Source organism: Macaca mulatta, chromosome 6, assembly GCF_049350105.2.
Source record: "Macaca mulatta isolate MMU2019108-1 chromosome 6, T2T-MMU8v2.0, whole genome shotgun sequence".
Classification (NCBI taxonomy): Eukaryota; Metazoa; Chordata; class Mammalia; order Primates; family Cercopithecidae; genus Macaca; species Macaca mulatta.
In genome coordinates, this window is record NC_133411.1 from 10,294,734 (window position 1) to 10,311,430 (window position 16,697).

At 41.3% G+C, this 16,697-nt stretch overlaps 1 protein-coding gene across 4 annotated transcripts in view; it reads right to left on the reverse strand.

Moving 5' to 3' along the window:
* SEMA5A (semaphorin 5A) overlaps positions 1–16,697 on the reverse strand; it is a 504,279-nt gene that overhangs the window by 114,906 nt on the left and 372,676 nt on the right. For all 4 annotated transcript variants that reach the window (XM_078003818.1, XM_078003819.1, XM_078003817.1 and 1 more), the window contains 1 exon segment: positions 2,937–3,144. In XM_078003818.1, coding sequence (XP_077859944.1) covers positions 2,937–3,144 — 208 coding nt within the window.

A 16,697-nucleotide genomic window follows, 5' to 3' on the forward strand; every position in this document is an offset into this window, starting at 1 on the left:
AGTTTTTATTCTTTTTAAAAAGATTCTTTTCTCCATGGAATGTTAACTAGGGAGGGTTTCCTATCTTTCTACAGGAGGAGGATAGTAGAGAAACACATTGGAAATATTCAGAGAAATGCTTGGGTTGAAATCTTTAGTTTTCTTTTCTAGAATGAAATACTGAAGGGCCAGGCACAAACTAACCCCCTCTGAGGACTCGAAGACCACAGTCCATCAGTTGAAAATGAAGTTAACGATCTCTTGTTGCTTTTCTCAGAGTAAACAGCAGGGTGATTAAGCTCCAGCTATAAATGTCAAGCTCTTTCCCTCAGGAGCCCAGTGAAGACACACCAGTGGCATCATTCTCCTTGAAAGAAAAGAGGGAACGGTGAACTCCTCCCCAGGCCTCTGCGCCTGGAGCACCAGCTCCTGTGGATCCACAAGTGGGCTGGCAGTTCAGGTGCATGAGAGATGCCAGGGACACCGTGCCTCTCATCGCTAATCTGATGCAGAACTTAGTTCCTAAGCTGCATGTACAAGAGGCTGAGCGATTGTGACCCAGACTCAAGGAAGTAGAACAACCTATAAAAGATGAATTGCCTCATGCTCTGTAAGCCGTGCTCCCCCATTCTGGCACCAGAATCACCCTGCAGACAGCACAGGCCTGCGGCTTCCTGCGGGTTATCCTGCGTCACCCTCCATAAAGGTCATCCCTCACTGGGCTGGAGTTGAAAGACGGGTATCCTTCCAGATACATTCCAGCTATGACATCCTGTTGGCCAGACCCCAACCCTGTTACCCACTGAACCAACAGCAACCAGGGAAGAATAATTTCTTCCCTAGGCTAGTTCTGCAGGGAACACATACCAGAATAAACTTCAAGCAGCCACTGGTTAAATTTACGAAGTAGGCATATATAACAATGGCAGTTAATAAATATCACTAGCTGTTACTAAGGCTCACAATATCATTATGATTAACTGGGAGGTTCCTCACATTATTCCTCAACTCTCTGTCTCATTTCAAGGGAGACATTATATTATAGACTTCATTTTCTAGAATCATCTTGAAAGGCATATTGTTGGGATTACACATAAAAAACTTCCTTCCACCTAAGAATACTCACTTTGCAGAATACTTTAAATTTTATACTCTCTCTATTATCCTATTTGATTCTATAGCAATTCACACATGTTGGATGAGAAAGTGAATTCTCAAATACTTTTGTGACCTGGGTCAAGAAATAGCAACAACAGGGCTGGGCGAAGTGGCGCACGCCTGTAATCTCAGCACTTTGGGAGGCAGAGGCGGGCAGACCACTCGAGGTCAGGAATTCGAGACTAGCCTGGCCAACATGGCAAAACTCTGTCTCTACTAAAACTACAAAAATTAGCCAGGCATGGTGGCACATGTAATTCCAGCTACTCAGGAGACTGACTCAAGAGAATGACTTGAACCCAGGAGGTGCAGGTTGCACTAAGCTGAGATCACACCACTGCACTCCAGCCTGGGTAACAGAGCAAGACTCCATTTCAAAAAAAAAAAAAAAAAAGCAACAACAGGTCTGTACCATGAATCCTAGCTTCTAAGTGCCAAAGCCAGTGTCATTAGGCACCCTGTTTTGAGAGAGAGTGGCCCATGTAGGATAGATGTTTGTGAGTGATATATCAAAAAGGACTATTTCTACTCCAAATCTGCAATTTCACCCCACTTTAGGGGGTGGAACTAAACAAGATGCCTAAGAACATTTAAGATTCTGATTTCCCCAGGGGTGATCTTTTGTCAGGGGTCAGAGTGTATATACAATTTCCCAGAGTAAAGTGCTGGTCAAATGTGTGATGTATACAGTACCTTTTCATTTCCTAAGCACCTGGGCCAACATGTTTCCAAATTAAACTTTAAACACAACCATGGTCGATTGTGGATGGCCCATGGAAGATAAGACTGGCCTGAGGGTGAAGGAAGATGCAATGACACTTGGGTTTCCCTGTGGCTGGGAGACCTCCCTCCCTCCCCTCTCTGCAGGCTCAGGAGAGAAGCAGCACTCCAGGGGAGCGGATGTCAAAGATAGTGGCGGTGGGGGGTGTCCCAGAAAGTGGGGGCCACCGCAGCAACATCAACCACTCCTTCTCAAGGGGTTATCAGTATAAGAGCTGTGGTCGAGAAGGACATATACCTTAGAATATTTTTTGTTATTTCTATATTCAAATAAAATACAAGCTTGAGGCCAGGTGTGGTGGCTCAAGCCTGTAATCCCAGGACTTCGGGAGGCCGAGATGGGCAGATCACTTGAAGTCAGGAGTTCAAGACCAGCCTGGCCAACATGGTGAAACCCTGTCTCTACTAAAACTACTAAAATTAGTCAGGCATAATGGCACACATCTGTATTCTCAGCTACTCGGGAGGCTGAGGCATGAGTATCACTTGCAGCCAGAGGTTGCAATGAGCTGAGATCTCACCACTGTACTCCAGCCTGGGCGACAGAGTGAGACTTCATCTCTCTCTCTCTCTCTCGCTCGCTCTCTCTATATATATATATTATATACACACACACACACATATATACACACACATACACACACACACAAATATACACATACATATACATACACACACATACACATACATATATATGCTTGTGCCAGATTAACAGATTAATACAGTCACCAAATATCAGTATTATCACTGAGTGTTCTAAGGCACTGAATGATTTATTTTAACCTTGACAACTGCTTACAGGTATTATATCGTGGCTTCTCCTCTGAGGAGAACTGGTGGGTTATTCTCATCACGGTTAATCTATTTTCATGAAAGTTCTGCATCCTAGCGCACAGGACTCTCAGAGGCATGAAGGGTGGCTCAGGCCATTCAACTTCAGGGCATCTGAAGTCTCCCCAGCTCTCTCTGGGTGGGCCCTTCACACACACTAGTGCATCCTGGCCCCGGAGATGCCCTACCTGTGTGTGCGGTAGAACTGGCACCTCTTCAGGGGGATCTTGACCACGTGCTCCCACAGGCCCACGAACAGGACGCTCTGGCTGTGCAGGATCTGCAGGCTCCTGATGGGCTCCCTCCGCCTCTCAGGGAAGAGCTCAATCTCCTCCAGCAAACAGCTGCTTGCGGTCTGATTCAGGGGTGCCCGCACTTTCTTAATGGTTCCGTAATCTGTGAAGGCCACAGGATGAGAAGGAAACAAGGTCAGCGGGTCTCACAAACCAATCCCTGGTTAAACAGAGTGTGCTGTGTATGCAGCCATGGATCTCCAGCCAGGAAAGCCATCTAAGCATCCTTCAAAAACAGTACACCTGGCCCCACTGCAGACCAGTTAGGTCAGCTGCACTGGATGTGGGGCCCAGGCAGCAGTATCTTTTAAAATGAGGCTCTCATGTAGCAAGAGACGAGGACTAATCATATCCAATTGGACCCTTCCAGTTCCAAGTCTAGGGATGGAGAGCTCAAAGTAGCAAGCTTTGTGCCGTTCCATGGAGAACATCAAGGGAGAGAGACCCTCAAGGAATGATCTGGGATTCTTAGTGTCAGAGGTGCTGACTTTGGTGCCCAGCAGGGCAAGGAAAACACAATGTGATGGGCAGCTTCAAGCATCCAGGACAACAGTGATGCCCCCTCCTCCTTCCTGCCCAGAGAAGTACACCCTCCTCCATCTCTCTCCCTCCTCTGTCTACATTAGTTCCTCCTTTCCTTCTAGTGCCTGCTCTTTGGGATGATTTTCTTGGGCTCAACTCCTCTCAACCTTCTTTCCTGTGCTTCTGAATATCCATTTCTGGCCTGATCTAAGCCCTCCCCGCTCCAAGTTTTCTGCTCCCTGGGTGTTTCTGTGCACTTATTTATCTGCTTGACTGCTAACACTGCTGGAGCGTGAGCGACCCCCGAACCATGCAGCCTTCCCAGCTATGAGGGGCACGGAGTAGGGTCTTCTCAGCATGCCAGTGGGAGGGTGGCGGGGACAGCATGGCTAGCACCTGTGTGTAGGGGGGACACACAGTTGAAACAAACATTGCTCTCCCAGGTACCCTGTGCTGTACCCCCAACCCCTTGCTGACACCCTGCAAATCCCAGGCATGAAATCCAGCCTTCTGGAAGCCCCTCAGAGATCCACTCAAGTACCTGGAATCATCCTGAAGGCCCTGACTGAATAACACCTTCCATGATCCTGAGTTTTGAAACATCATGAATCTTATTTTGCAAACACAGAAAACGAGTTTAAGAAGTTATTCTAAACCCAGAAGTAGTCAAGAATATTTGACTTCAAGGCTTCCTATCAAGCAATTAATTGCAAAAGACCTTGGATAAACTACTTTACATTTTTCTCTCTCTATGAAAGCCTTAGAGATGGAGGCTATTTGTGTTTTTAAAAAAATACATATGCAGACATGTTTTAGCCTGAATTTACTTTAAAAAGTATATCTGAAACGTCTCCAATGAGCATTTTCTGATTATGCATTGACTGAAAAATCATGTATACAGTACTGGCAAACAATTGCTTGCTTTTGCTTTAAGCTAACTGGTTAAATAGGTGACCTTTGAAAAAGGTCAAGCATACACTGAAGTACGCTATATGCTGGGAAGATTTTAAAATGATCTCAGAGAAAAGAGTATGTATTTGTGTTCATGTAAAAGGGTGAGGACAAAAGAGAGAGAGAACGGGAGACAGGAGAGAAAGAGGCAGTTGTGGTGTAGAGAGGCAGGCATTTTAACAAATTCACAGTTCACAGAGGTAAACATGTAAGAAAAAATGTATGTCTTAATTCTACAATTCAAATTAATTTTGACTTGGACATCACCGTTCATGAGCTTGTTGGAAAATTCAACCTCAGTGATTCTTAGGTCTCTCTGCCTGGGGTAGAGTGAGGCGTCAATAAACTTACACGGCACCAAGGAACTAACAGGGAGAAGACGGGGGCTTCAGGGAAGGTGACTTCAGCACACATATGTCAGCCACAAGGCCCTGCAAGGAGGTCCCCATGAGGCACCAGCAGAGGGAGGTGTCAGCCTTCCCATGGAGCCCTGATGGGCATAGAGCCTGTGGACGCCTTTGGGACATCATTAGACACGGGGACGTGATCTGAGCCACAGGTTAGGAGGGAGGCAGGAGCAGAGCTTGTGTGAGAGACCGCTGTGTGAACCAGGAACTTCCATAGAAGTTCAGGGGTGGGGTGGGCTGCCTAGAGTCGGGAGCCAGCTGGAGGATCACTATGCTGTGACCAGCATCGCACTAGTTGCTTACCAGCCCAGTGTGGCACGGGAAACAGAGTTTACAGAACTATAGCCTATCTGAGAATTTAACAAAGACTCATTGTTATTTGTTATTTATTTTGTTGAAGGATTATTCTTCTGAGAAACCTGCCCAAATTAACAACAGTCAAGATGTCAATATGTTCATATGTATTTCAAATTCTTAAGTAATTGTGGAAAGAATTGAACTTGTAAAGATTCGTGACAATTTGACTTTAAAGAATGAGCCATCATTGATCACAAACTTTCACTGCATATTTCTGCACGCCTTGTATCTGATTTTCCAACTGTAGTTTTCTAACAAAACTACAGGGCTTAGCATTTCAGAGCAAAGTGCTCAGCGTGGGCTTGCATGCTGGTCCACAATGCATGACCTTGCATCTTCACTCTCTGGAGTGTCTGGCATGTGACAAGTCCCCTCCACAGTTCCCCCTTCCCTCTGCATCAGGTTCAACACAGCACACAGGGACCCCTCCTGTCTCCTTGAAGCTCTTCCTTCCCCTGCCTGTGCCCTGCCCTTGCTCTGAACTCCTGCGTGCTCACGCATTTGGTCACAGTCTTCTCATCCCCTGTCCTCATGATCACCTTCGGGTCTGTTTTCAAAGTCGGGATCTTACTGCTGAATGTGGGCTCTGTATCTGCAACTAAACTTCCAGGGACTGGAGACACCAGAAATTTGACAGGCCTCCCTGACTCTCCATGTGGCCTACCAGCATGTCCCACCTCCTGTGACCTTGTCTAAGGGACAGCAGCACCATAATCCCAGTGCTGATGATGGGACCTCTCCTTCCCTGTCAACCACAGCTCACCTAGTTCTCATCCACCCGCTCCTGCCATCCCTGCTACTCCTGAGGCTTCCTCTACACTTCTGTCACCTGCATCTCCCCAGCACACTCACTGCTCTCCTCACTGCATCTAGAGCCAGGCTCAGGGCATGCACTTGGTGGCCCCACGCTCCTGCCTCCACCTTCGCCTGTACCTCTCTGTGCTCTGGCATCGGCCACCAGGAAGCACTTGCAGCCCAAGAGCCTGTGATTGTGGCATACCCTGGACATGCAGCTCCTGTGCCTGAGGTGACAAATGACAATGTTATTTTCTTTCAGTGGCAGAAAGACAGAGACTGCCCTATAAAAGAGACATCCCCAAAAAACCCATAGATTTCTATTTGACATGGGAGGACAATAGCAGGACCCTGGTGGATCTTGCAAAGCTATTTGTATTTGGTTGCTGTTCTTACTTTACAACATTTACCATGGTTTTAGTTACTAACTTACTTGTGTTGTGGTTTTTACACTTGATCTTAGGCTCCATGGGGACATTAGAGCTATGCCAGTTGTGTCCTGTGATGTATGCGTAGTGGCTGCTATTAGGGCCGGTAGAGATCAGATGTTTCACAAATATATGCTGGTGAAAGACTGAACAAATTAGTGAGGGAAGGAAGTGTGGCCAGCCTGGAATGAGAATGTCATTATTACTCCCATATTTACTAAAGAGTGCTGATTAATATTTTTCCCATTATGATCTCTAGCAGGAGTTACGATATAAGGGAGTATGAAGGTGAAACGATAAACATGAATTTCACCAATATGGAAAGATTTCAACCCAAGATGTCATAAACTAAATATAATTGGTTTCATCCAAGAAAATATTAACTTTGAAAATCTGCCACAAGAAATAAAGCCACACAAACCTTCTATACATCTGAAATGTAACACTCCAATCAAAGTTATTTGCAGGAAAAAAAATGTGCCAGAAAAATATAAAATCTTCTTAATCATTCTTTAACATTCAGAGATCAACAAGTTAAAAAAAAATAGGCATTTCCTGTCCATCGCAGCTCCCCTTCCCAAGGAGGGAGGAAAATGTGATGTGGAGCTGCAGAGTCAGTGCTAACCAGAGGATGCTCAGAATGAACATTGCTTTGGTGCAAACTCTCACACTAATTGCCATTTTGTGAAAATGTCCCCTACTCATTATGCCATGGACACAGATCTGAGTGTCATGTATTTATAGTTTCTCTCTCAAATAGAAAACTATAGATACTCATCATGAAAGGGACAGAGCTACTTCAAGACTTTAAATATCCATTAATGCTGATATTATTATTCAAAATACACAAATTATTCAAAAGACACAAATACTTGTAATTACATGAAAATATCATTAAATATTACACTTCACTACATATTTGTCTCATCTTAGTAGAAGAGTAGGGATGTTACATTCTAGGATTACCAGATTCAATAGAGGCTGCCCATTTCAATTTGAATTTCAGATAAACACGAATAATTTTTTAGTATTAGTATGCGCTATTCAATACTATTCATGATTTATCTGAAATTCAAATTTGAGTGGGCAGCCTGTATTTATATTTGCTATATATGGCAGCCCTATTACATCACATCTCCTTTGATTGTCTTGGCAAGTTAGTGAAGATATATTGAATATATGTAGCAACATATTCCTACTTTATAGGTGAAGATATGGAGTCTTAGAGAACAGAACTGATACATATTTTCTATGAACTGGTTAGACATGAAATGACTTTTCACTTCAATGTTGATGAATGAAATAAAGGATTATAACAATGGACTCCACATTGAACATTAATTATAAGGCTATTACTGAGGATACAGACTGAAACAGAGGAAGAGGTAGTTGTGCTTTGATTGCATTCTTCTATGCGCTCTTCTAGAAGTCACAGAACTTAACCAACTGGACGGCAATGAAAAGAAAGTCAGTATTCTAATGAATGCTGAAGAAAGCTCAATATCATTGATCACCAGAGAAATGCAAATCAAAACCAAAATGAGATGCCATCTCATGCCAGTCAGAATGATGATTATTAAAAAGTCCAGAAACAACAGATGCTGGTGAGGCTGTGGAGAAACAGGAATGCTTTTACACTGCTGGTGAAAATGTAAATTAGTTCAACTATTGTGGAAGACAGTATGATGATTCTTCAAGGATCTAGAACCAGAAATACCATTTGACCCAGTAATCCCATTAGTGGGTATATACTCAAAGGAATATAAATCATTCTACTATAAAGTCACATGCACACATATGTATATTGCAGCACTATTTATAATAGCATAGATGTGGAACCAACCCAAATGTCCAACAATGATAGACTGGGTAAAGAAAACGTGGCACATATACACCATGGAATACTGTGCAGCCATAAAAAGCAATAAGATCACGTCCTCTGCAGGGACATGGATGAAGCTGGAAGATATCACCCTCAGCAAACTAACACAGGAACAGAAAACCAAACACTGCATGTTCTCACTCTTAAGTGGGAGTTGAACATTGAGAACACATGGTCACAGAGAGGGGAACAACACACACCAGCACCTGTTGGGGGAAGGGGAGTAAGGGGACAGAACTTAGAAGACAGGACAATAGGTGCAGCAAACCACCATGGCACACGTACACGTATTTAACAAACCTGCACATTCTGCATATGTATCCTGTTTTGTTGTCGTTGTTTTTAAGAAGACATAAAGAAAAAAATGTTAGCATTCTCCTCCATTAGAAGCCTTTGTCTGCCATCCATCTCAAGGACAAGCAGAGGCATGTTCTTCTGGCCTCAATGACCCTATCCCTCCATACATACAAGGTGGACTCGGGCATCCTTGGGCAAACAGTGAAGGACCTTCTTGCACCCTTAAACCATCTGTTTAAAGAGAGTAACATGCAAAGAAAAGTTTAAATAACTATAGATGAGTAGAAGTTATGTGTACACTTAAATGTTGGTATTTCTGAGAATAAGATAAAAGGATGACTGCCTAAAGAAACAAGGACCATGGAACATGCTACCACCAGACCAGCTCTCGAACAAGCAAAGGGCTTCAGTGGCATGCCTGCCAATGAGAAGAAGAGAACTCTCCTCGGCACAGATCACTACACTGTAGGTCTAAACAATTCTTTATACACACAGACACACACAGACACACACACACGCGCACACACACACACACACACACACACATATATATATATATATATATATATATATATATATATATATATATATATATTTTTTTTTTTTTTTTTTTTGCTGGTGACCAATGCAGTCAAAGAAGACCAGGAGTAAATCTGATGGCAGTTAGAAAATGCAGAGGTAAAACTGGATTACCATAATGACAGAGATGGTCTCTTCAACCTCTACAATCTGAGTCATTAGGAAAATGACCAAAAGCAAAAGAAAAGGTCATAAATGAAAATAGTTTACAAAGGTAAAGTTTGCACATTGTCACACAAAACAGTGATAAATTCCATTTGAAACATGACTACTGGGGAAGCAATATTTACACAATGTTTATCAAAAGACAGGAGTGTAACTTGAAAGGGACAAAAAGAAATTACCCTTGAAGAATTCCAGCCACAAGAAATGACCCATGAAACACAGAATCTTGTATTCTCAATCCCCATCCCACAGTAAAACGTGTTCATGTCCTGGAACAAATGAGTTACTAAGTACGCTGTGGGAAGAGCAACTGGAAAGATATATGTCTTTTTTAGCGGGGCAAATTTTTTTTTAATGGGAGTTTGAATGAAATACTGTTCTTAGAGTAGAGTGTGGCAGTAAGCAAAGCTGCCAGGACAAATGGCTAATGCATTTCATGGGAACACAGTGACCTGAACATAGGACCTGGGGAAGCAGTAAAAGTGATTAGGATCCCCACAAAACCTTCAAGCACTGAGGTTTAGGAGGTAGGAATCAAAAGGGTTTATTTAGACCAGCACTGTCCAATGGAGATATATCAGAGTCCACAAAAGTAATTTAAATTTTTTCTAGATGCCACATTTAAATTTGAAAAAAATGAAACAGGTGAATAAATTTTAATTATATATTCTACTTAACCCAATGTTTCCAAATAATTATAATATGTGATATATCATATGTAATCAATATAAAATACTCGGATTTTTTATATGAAGTGAAATCCAATTGTATTTTATACTTATAGTCCATTTCAATTCATACTAACCACATTTCAGCTGGCCAGGGACACATTTCAGGAGGTTGTGGCTAACGTACGGGGCTGCCTGAGGATGTACAGGAGTGCCCTCGTGTTGCTCTGGAGAGCCAGGTACTCCTGGCTACACGCAAACAAGAGACAAGTCCAAACCCACAACATCATGAGCTTCAGTTTTCTGCATTTCACATATTGAACCTTGCCCTATTTTTTAAATATAGAGGTCCTTCTATATAAGTGTTTAAAAATCTCTGCACCAGGCCCATTGCCTCCTCTTTCAAGTAAGATGATGGAGGTTCATCAAGGTGAAGTGACAGCTCGCAGCTACATGGCCAGTGAATGTGGGCATGAGAACAGAAGCTGGTCTCTAACTCCTTACCTGGACACCTGCTATCACTTGCTGGCACACAGCTTACAGGCAGTGGCACATGCCCTGTGAGAGTGAATGTCATTATTGGTGTTCATTTCAGAAACTTACTGATGGACAGAAAGCAATCACGACCATTAGAGAAGGTTATTTCTGTTTTTCTTCTGTTTGCTTTGTAGAGTTTTCTATCTACCTAGAGGTCAAGCTAGTTCCTACTTTTCTTTGGAATGTAGCTTCTGTGTCACTTTTATGAATAACCCTGACTGACCTCCCAACCAGAAACACTGCGGCCAACATGATTTTCCATCATCCAGAGCCTGAATAATCCACATAGTAAAGCCAGTGCAAATCTCAAGGGAAATCAGATAAATTTATTCCTGAATTAAGCTAACAAGGAAAAGCAAGCACAGGTATATAGCATGATGTTCAAACAAACAAGTGTATGTGTGTATATGTATGTGTGTGTGTGTGTGTGTGTGTATATACACACCATATATATGTATATATATACACACCATCTTTTCTTCATTAATGTAAGAAATGCAGTTGATTTCCTTAATCCAGCAAGATACATTCTTGGGGAGACTATGAGTGGCCCTACTGATTTTGGTCATCTCTAAATTTGAACCTTCTTTCATCATTATATTTTCCAAGTTAAACTTTCAGTCAAAGATGTGATGGATGTTAAGATTGGAAGGTACCTAAAACATATAGTTTAAATTGTGCAGTTGAGAAAAGCAAGGTCCAGAAATGTTAACTGATTTCCAAAGGTCAGACTACTGGCCCAGAGTTTAGGTCTTGTTCATACAGATCAAGAGCTGGTTTCTAAATTTTTGAAGGTATTTTTGTTTCAAAAGTATAAAAAGAGAGATATGCAATCCCTATAGCGGTGCCTCAGTAATAGCAGGGATTGTGAGTTCCTAAAAATCAGGTGAACTGATGCAACAGCATATTAAATAGCAGTTGTTATTCCAGGAAAAGATGCGGCTGTGATTTATAGACATGTGTTTATCTTATCATACCATTGACTACACAGAAAACTAGTGTCCAAGGGATGCCAAGTCCAGGGCAGATGTGACTTCTCTATCAGGCTTCAAGCTCCCATTTCTATGAGCTCATGAAGCAAACAGGGAAACAAACTGATTAAAAAAAAAACAAACAAACAAACAAACAAAAAACCTTCTATTGCTGTTTCATTTTTTAAAAAAAGAATTTAGATAACAAAGGATTTGTTTAAACATTAAAATTGACAATAAAAATAAGCCCCTTAAATCACTATTTGCTATAAATAATGTAGACTCTCATGTGCGTAATTCAATTATCAGTGGTTAAAAATTAAATATTTTTGGGTCTGGGGGAAAATAGCTGCTATTTTTTAACTTTCAATGTTCAAGTAGCTAACATGAATTTTATGGTTTGAACAAGATTCAGTTTTACATCTTCAGAGTACTGGTCAATTTAAATGAACACAAATGTAACGATCTCTCATTTGTAAGGCAAATATGCCTTATACTAAGATAGAGACTGCTATGAGCTGAACTGTGTCCACCCAAAATTCATATGTTTAAGTCCTGGCCTTCAGGACCTCAGAATGTTTAAGGTAAAATGCAGTCATGAGTGTAGGCCCTCATCCAATATGAGGGATGTCCTTATAAAAAGATAACGTTAGGATACAGGCACAAAAGAAAGACCATGGAAGGACAAAGAGAGAAGGTGGCCCTCTGCAAGCCAAGAGGAGAGGCCTCAGGAGAAACTGAACCTGCTGATGGCTTGGTCTTGCACTTCCAGCCTCCAGGGCTGAGAAATAAATTTCTGTTGTTTAAGCTGCCCAGTCTATGGTACTTTGTTATGGCAGTCTCAGCAATATTGTATTATAGAACAATTATAAATTATTTATATAATATAATACATATAATATATTTATATAATTTATATAATTATAAACATACATAATATAAATATGTCAAGAGTAGGAAACAGAAATTATAGGTTTTGACATCCAGATAAACTGTTAAGAGCAATTTAAAAACTAGATTATAAATATTTTTCTGCTTTCCTCTAAAATATTGTGATTCAAATTCTAATATGGAAGCATTATAAATTATACATTAGATTCTATCTTTTTAACCTTGTACTATAACCTTGTACTCATATTATAAATAGCCTGTTATTTTTAAATGTTTTCCTTTATTTCACGTAACCACCTATAAATGTAGTTCTGATCTAGAAAAGTGGCAGCGAATGACATAGGACATGTAACATTTTGCAAAATTAATGCATTTTGATAAACATTATGTAATAATTCATATGGTTGGTGCTACTACTCAAAAGCCTTTATGCTAATGCCTCTGGTGATCTTTGGGGGGAATTCAGAGAGTAAGAATGAACTTTCAAGTACCTAAAGAAAAGGTCTCTGATTATAATGAATTTCTTATTGAAGGATTTCTAGAATTTTAGCTCCATCAACATCTGAAAATTTTACAGAAATAAATCTTTTGAAGGAAGAAAGTAAAATGGGAAACAAGGAGAGATGGAGAGAGGAGGGAAAGGAAACACAGTGAATCCAATATAACATTTGCCATCACAATGAGTAAAAGTAGTGTGCAATTGTCCATACTTGTGTAAGATTAGCTAGCCTTCTATCATCATTAATGCATGAACAATGAAAAAATTTAATGCTTAAACAGTATTTCCAAGAAAATCCCTGTGTCTCACGTGTATAATGGCTTAAATCCTGATACACCTGAGAACACTGAGCAATGAAAAAAGACTCAAAGAAGTTATTTTTGTCCCAACAACAGCAGCCTGAAGCACTTCCAAAACAGAAGATACATATATATTTTCTCTAAGGTGCAATAAAAACTTAAGGGTAGAATTGTAATATATCTGATATATATAAAAATTCTTATTTTGTATGAAAAGAAAAAAAGTCATACCCACAAAGAAAGGAAAAACAATTGAGGAAAATGTGATATAAAAATAGATTATTGCAAAGCATTGGATGGTTAAATCCATTATCTGGATTCCATTCTCATTTCATTAATTCTGTAACTTTTGTTATAGTTTAAGGTATTTTTTAAATTATTCAGACTTCAGTGTGCTGAATACAATAAAGAAATTAAACCTGTGAGGAAGACAAGTGGTACCCCTGACAATGGTCACTTGTGACAAGACTGGAGATTTATGTGGACAGGGAGTCCACTGACCTGGGAAGCTAAATTAGTTTATTTCCAGTTCTGCATTTGGATTCTATTTGATTCTCTGCCACTATATCCAAGTGGCATTTCTAGTGTTTGGCTCTTCGACCCAGAGTCACTGCAGAGTAAAAGAAAAGCTTTTGTATTTGTGTGTGTTACCGTACCAAGCATTATCAGGGAGGTAATGATGAAACACCCGCTTCCACTCACTGGGCAGCTCGTCACCATAGCAACAGATCATTATATAAAGTTCATCAATTCAGCTGGTCGTTATCCCAAAGCAGCAGACAGCTAATATGTTAAGGAAAGTTCTTTCTCTTAACTTGTAAATGAGCAACTGAATTAAATTGGTCCTGGCAGTGGGAGCTCAATATTACATTTATACAGAAAAGAAGAATTCAAAGAAGAAAAAAAAAGGTCTTCTTGGCTAGTGAATACTTGAAAAGGAGAATTTAATTCACTCAATTATCAGATGCAACTAATGGCTTATTTTTTCCTTGAAAAGGATAGCCAGTCAGTTTAAACTTTCCTGGTCATAAATGAAAAGCAATATTTTAAAATCACAAAGTATTATTCTTTTAAACCATATTCTCATAGCCTGACCCACTGCGTGTAAGTTCTGGAGAGCCGGCACTAAGGAATGCAGCCTGCCTTGTTCACTGTGACCCGTTGGTTTCCAGAATAAAGCCCGGCACATAGTAGGTCCTCAAGCAGAGACATATTCAGTGTGTGGCCTCTGGGGCACAACGGCCCAGGTTAAACTCCAGGCTCCCACAATCACAGGCCGTGTGACCAAGCGCAGGTCACTGATATCTGTTGTCTTCTCCCCGATGCCCAGCTCACAGGGTCAGGGGCCACTAAGTGAGTTTATCCGTATGTTTGCTTGGATGGCACCTGGCACACAGGACACGTTGTATAAGAGTTTGCTGTTATTCTTTTCTTGTTAATGTTTAGCTTGTACATGGTAAGTCCTATTCAAGTTTTGTCTAAAATCAGCAGGATCCTTGCTTCACCACTACTCACTGTACATATGCCAGGGGGAGAAATGACATCTCTTTTACAGCTGCTTTGGCTGCCTTGCTGAACAAAACCTCAAAAGTTCCTTGCAGTACCCTAAATCATAAGCCAGCGCTTATAGGAAATTTCCCACTGCGTTTCCTGTGAATAAAAACCATATTACTTTTAAAACAAGAGTGCAATTAATAGAGTCCTCTGGGTATCCTTTCTAAACTCTCATCGAACCCACAGCTTAAATGTAACTCCAATCATTCTGTTAAGGAAGCAATTCAAGTTTCTAAAAGGAAATTACTTGCCTTAGATTTATTGTATCTAAATTACAAAACAACCACCCAGTTGGTAAGGTTGGCAGCCCTTCTCTGACAGTCACCAGGCAGGCATCCAGAGTCTAAATTACCCTCTAGCCCCCAGTGGTGAAATTTATACTGTGTCTGGTCCCATTAGTTGTCAATTGAGATGATTGAGAAAAATCTATGCTAAGCACTTTTGCACTTTTGAAACATTAATTCCAAAGGAAAAAAGAGAACTCTCTTACTCAGTGGAATAAGAAAATTATTTTGTCATTTTTCTCAGTGGCTACATTACACCAATTACGACTAGTGCCTGCTGTTCCAAGTTGTTTGTTAGCTCGTTATGAGCTTTCTTTAGGCACTGTCTTCTCCATTTCTGTGGTTTCAAATAAAACCTGAGGCTGCCATTACTGACCTAAACCTTCCTCTCTGGCTTCAAAGAAGGCTTTCCAATCAAGTCTCAGGCATACCACATGCAGCTAGAACTCAGTATACCCCAAACTGGAAACTCAGTGTCTCTCCTTTGTATAAAATCTGTCTGTGCACCTGAAATCCTGAATCCACTGGCTAGGATGACATATTCAATCAGACTATCCTACTATTCAGCTTCATCTCCTCTCTCTTCACCCACAGCTGCAGCTCATTTCAATGTCTCCCCCTTTCCAGAACACCCCAGTTTCTAGATCTGCACGCTTTGCATATTCTGTGCCCTCTCCACCAGGCAGCCATCTCCCCATCCCCCAAGAGCCAGCTCCCAAGCCTCTGCTCAGGGTGGAGAGGGAACCTTTTCTCACCTCCCAGCCCAGCTCAGTGCTCCCAAAGTCTGTGTGCTCATAGAACGTATTCCTCCTTCAACTAAGACAGTGCATTGAGTCAAACCAAAGAATAAATGTCTGTCTTTTATGGGACATACGCTTTCCTTGGTGTGATGTGCTGAGCTTATCCTTATTCATGACACCCTCATGCTCTCAGGATACAGTAGGCTGTCAGTTGAGGCTTAGTGAATGAACATACGAGGATTTCACAATCCTAGAATCACGCCTCAGAAGTCAATCTTTAAGCTCAAGGTGGAAATATGTCTTTCAATTTTCCTGGTTATTATCAAGAAATAGCAGAATAAGCATGTTAAAAAGTTCTATAGGTATCTGGAGCACACAGGTCATTCCTAACTTTCTATGCACCCCCTCACTGACCACTCCACTGAAAGTTGCCCAAGAGGTGAGAAGCTGAAGTGAGGTGGCGTGGGATGGGGATCTGAAAAGGAAGGTGTGACAGGAGAAGAGCCCTAAGTACAGCAGACTGGTTCTCAAGCTTTATGACTAGAGAAGCTACTCAGGGAGACGGCTGAGATGGGCCTTCCAGTTGCAACCCCTGAGACTGTGATTTGGGAGGTCTGCAGTGGGCTTGGGGACCATCGTCAATCATTAACAAACATTCTAGGTGTCTCTAACTCAAAGCATTTAGGATGATCCTCTGACCAACAATAAGGGACTGTTTTTAGTCCACATCACCAGATGCCAACAGGGAGGTCACTGATGAAGGAGCTTTGAGTCTTGACTATTGTTTAACTTCCAGAAGCCCTTATGTAAAGTGCTAATCATGGTGCCAA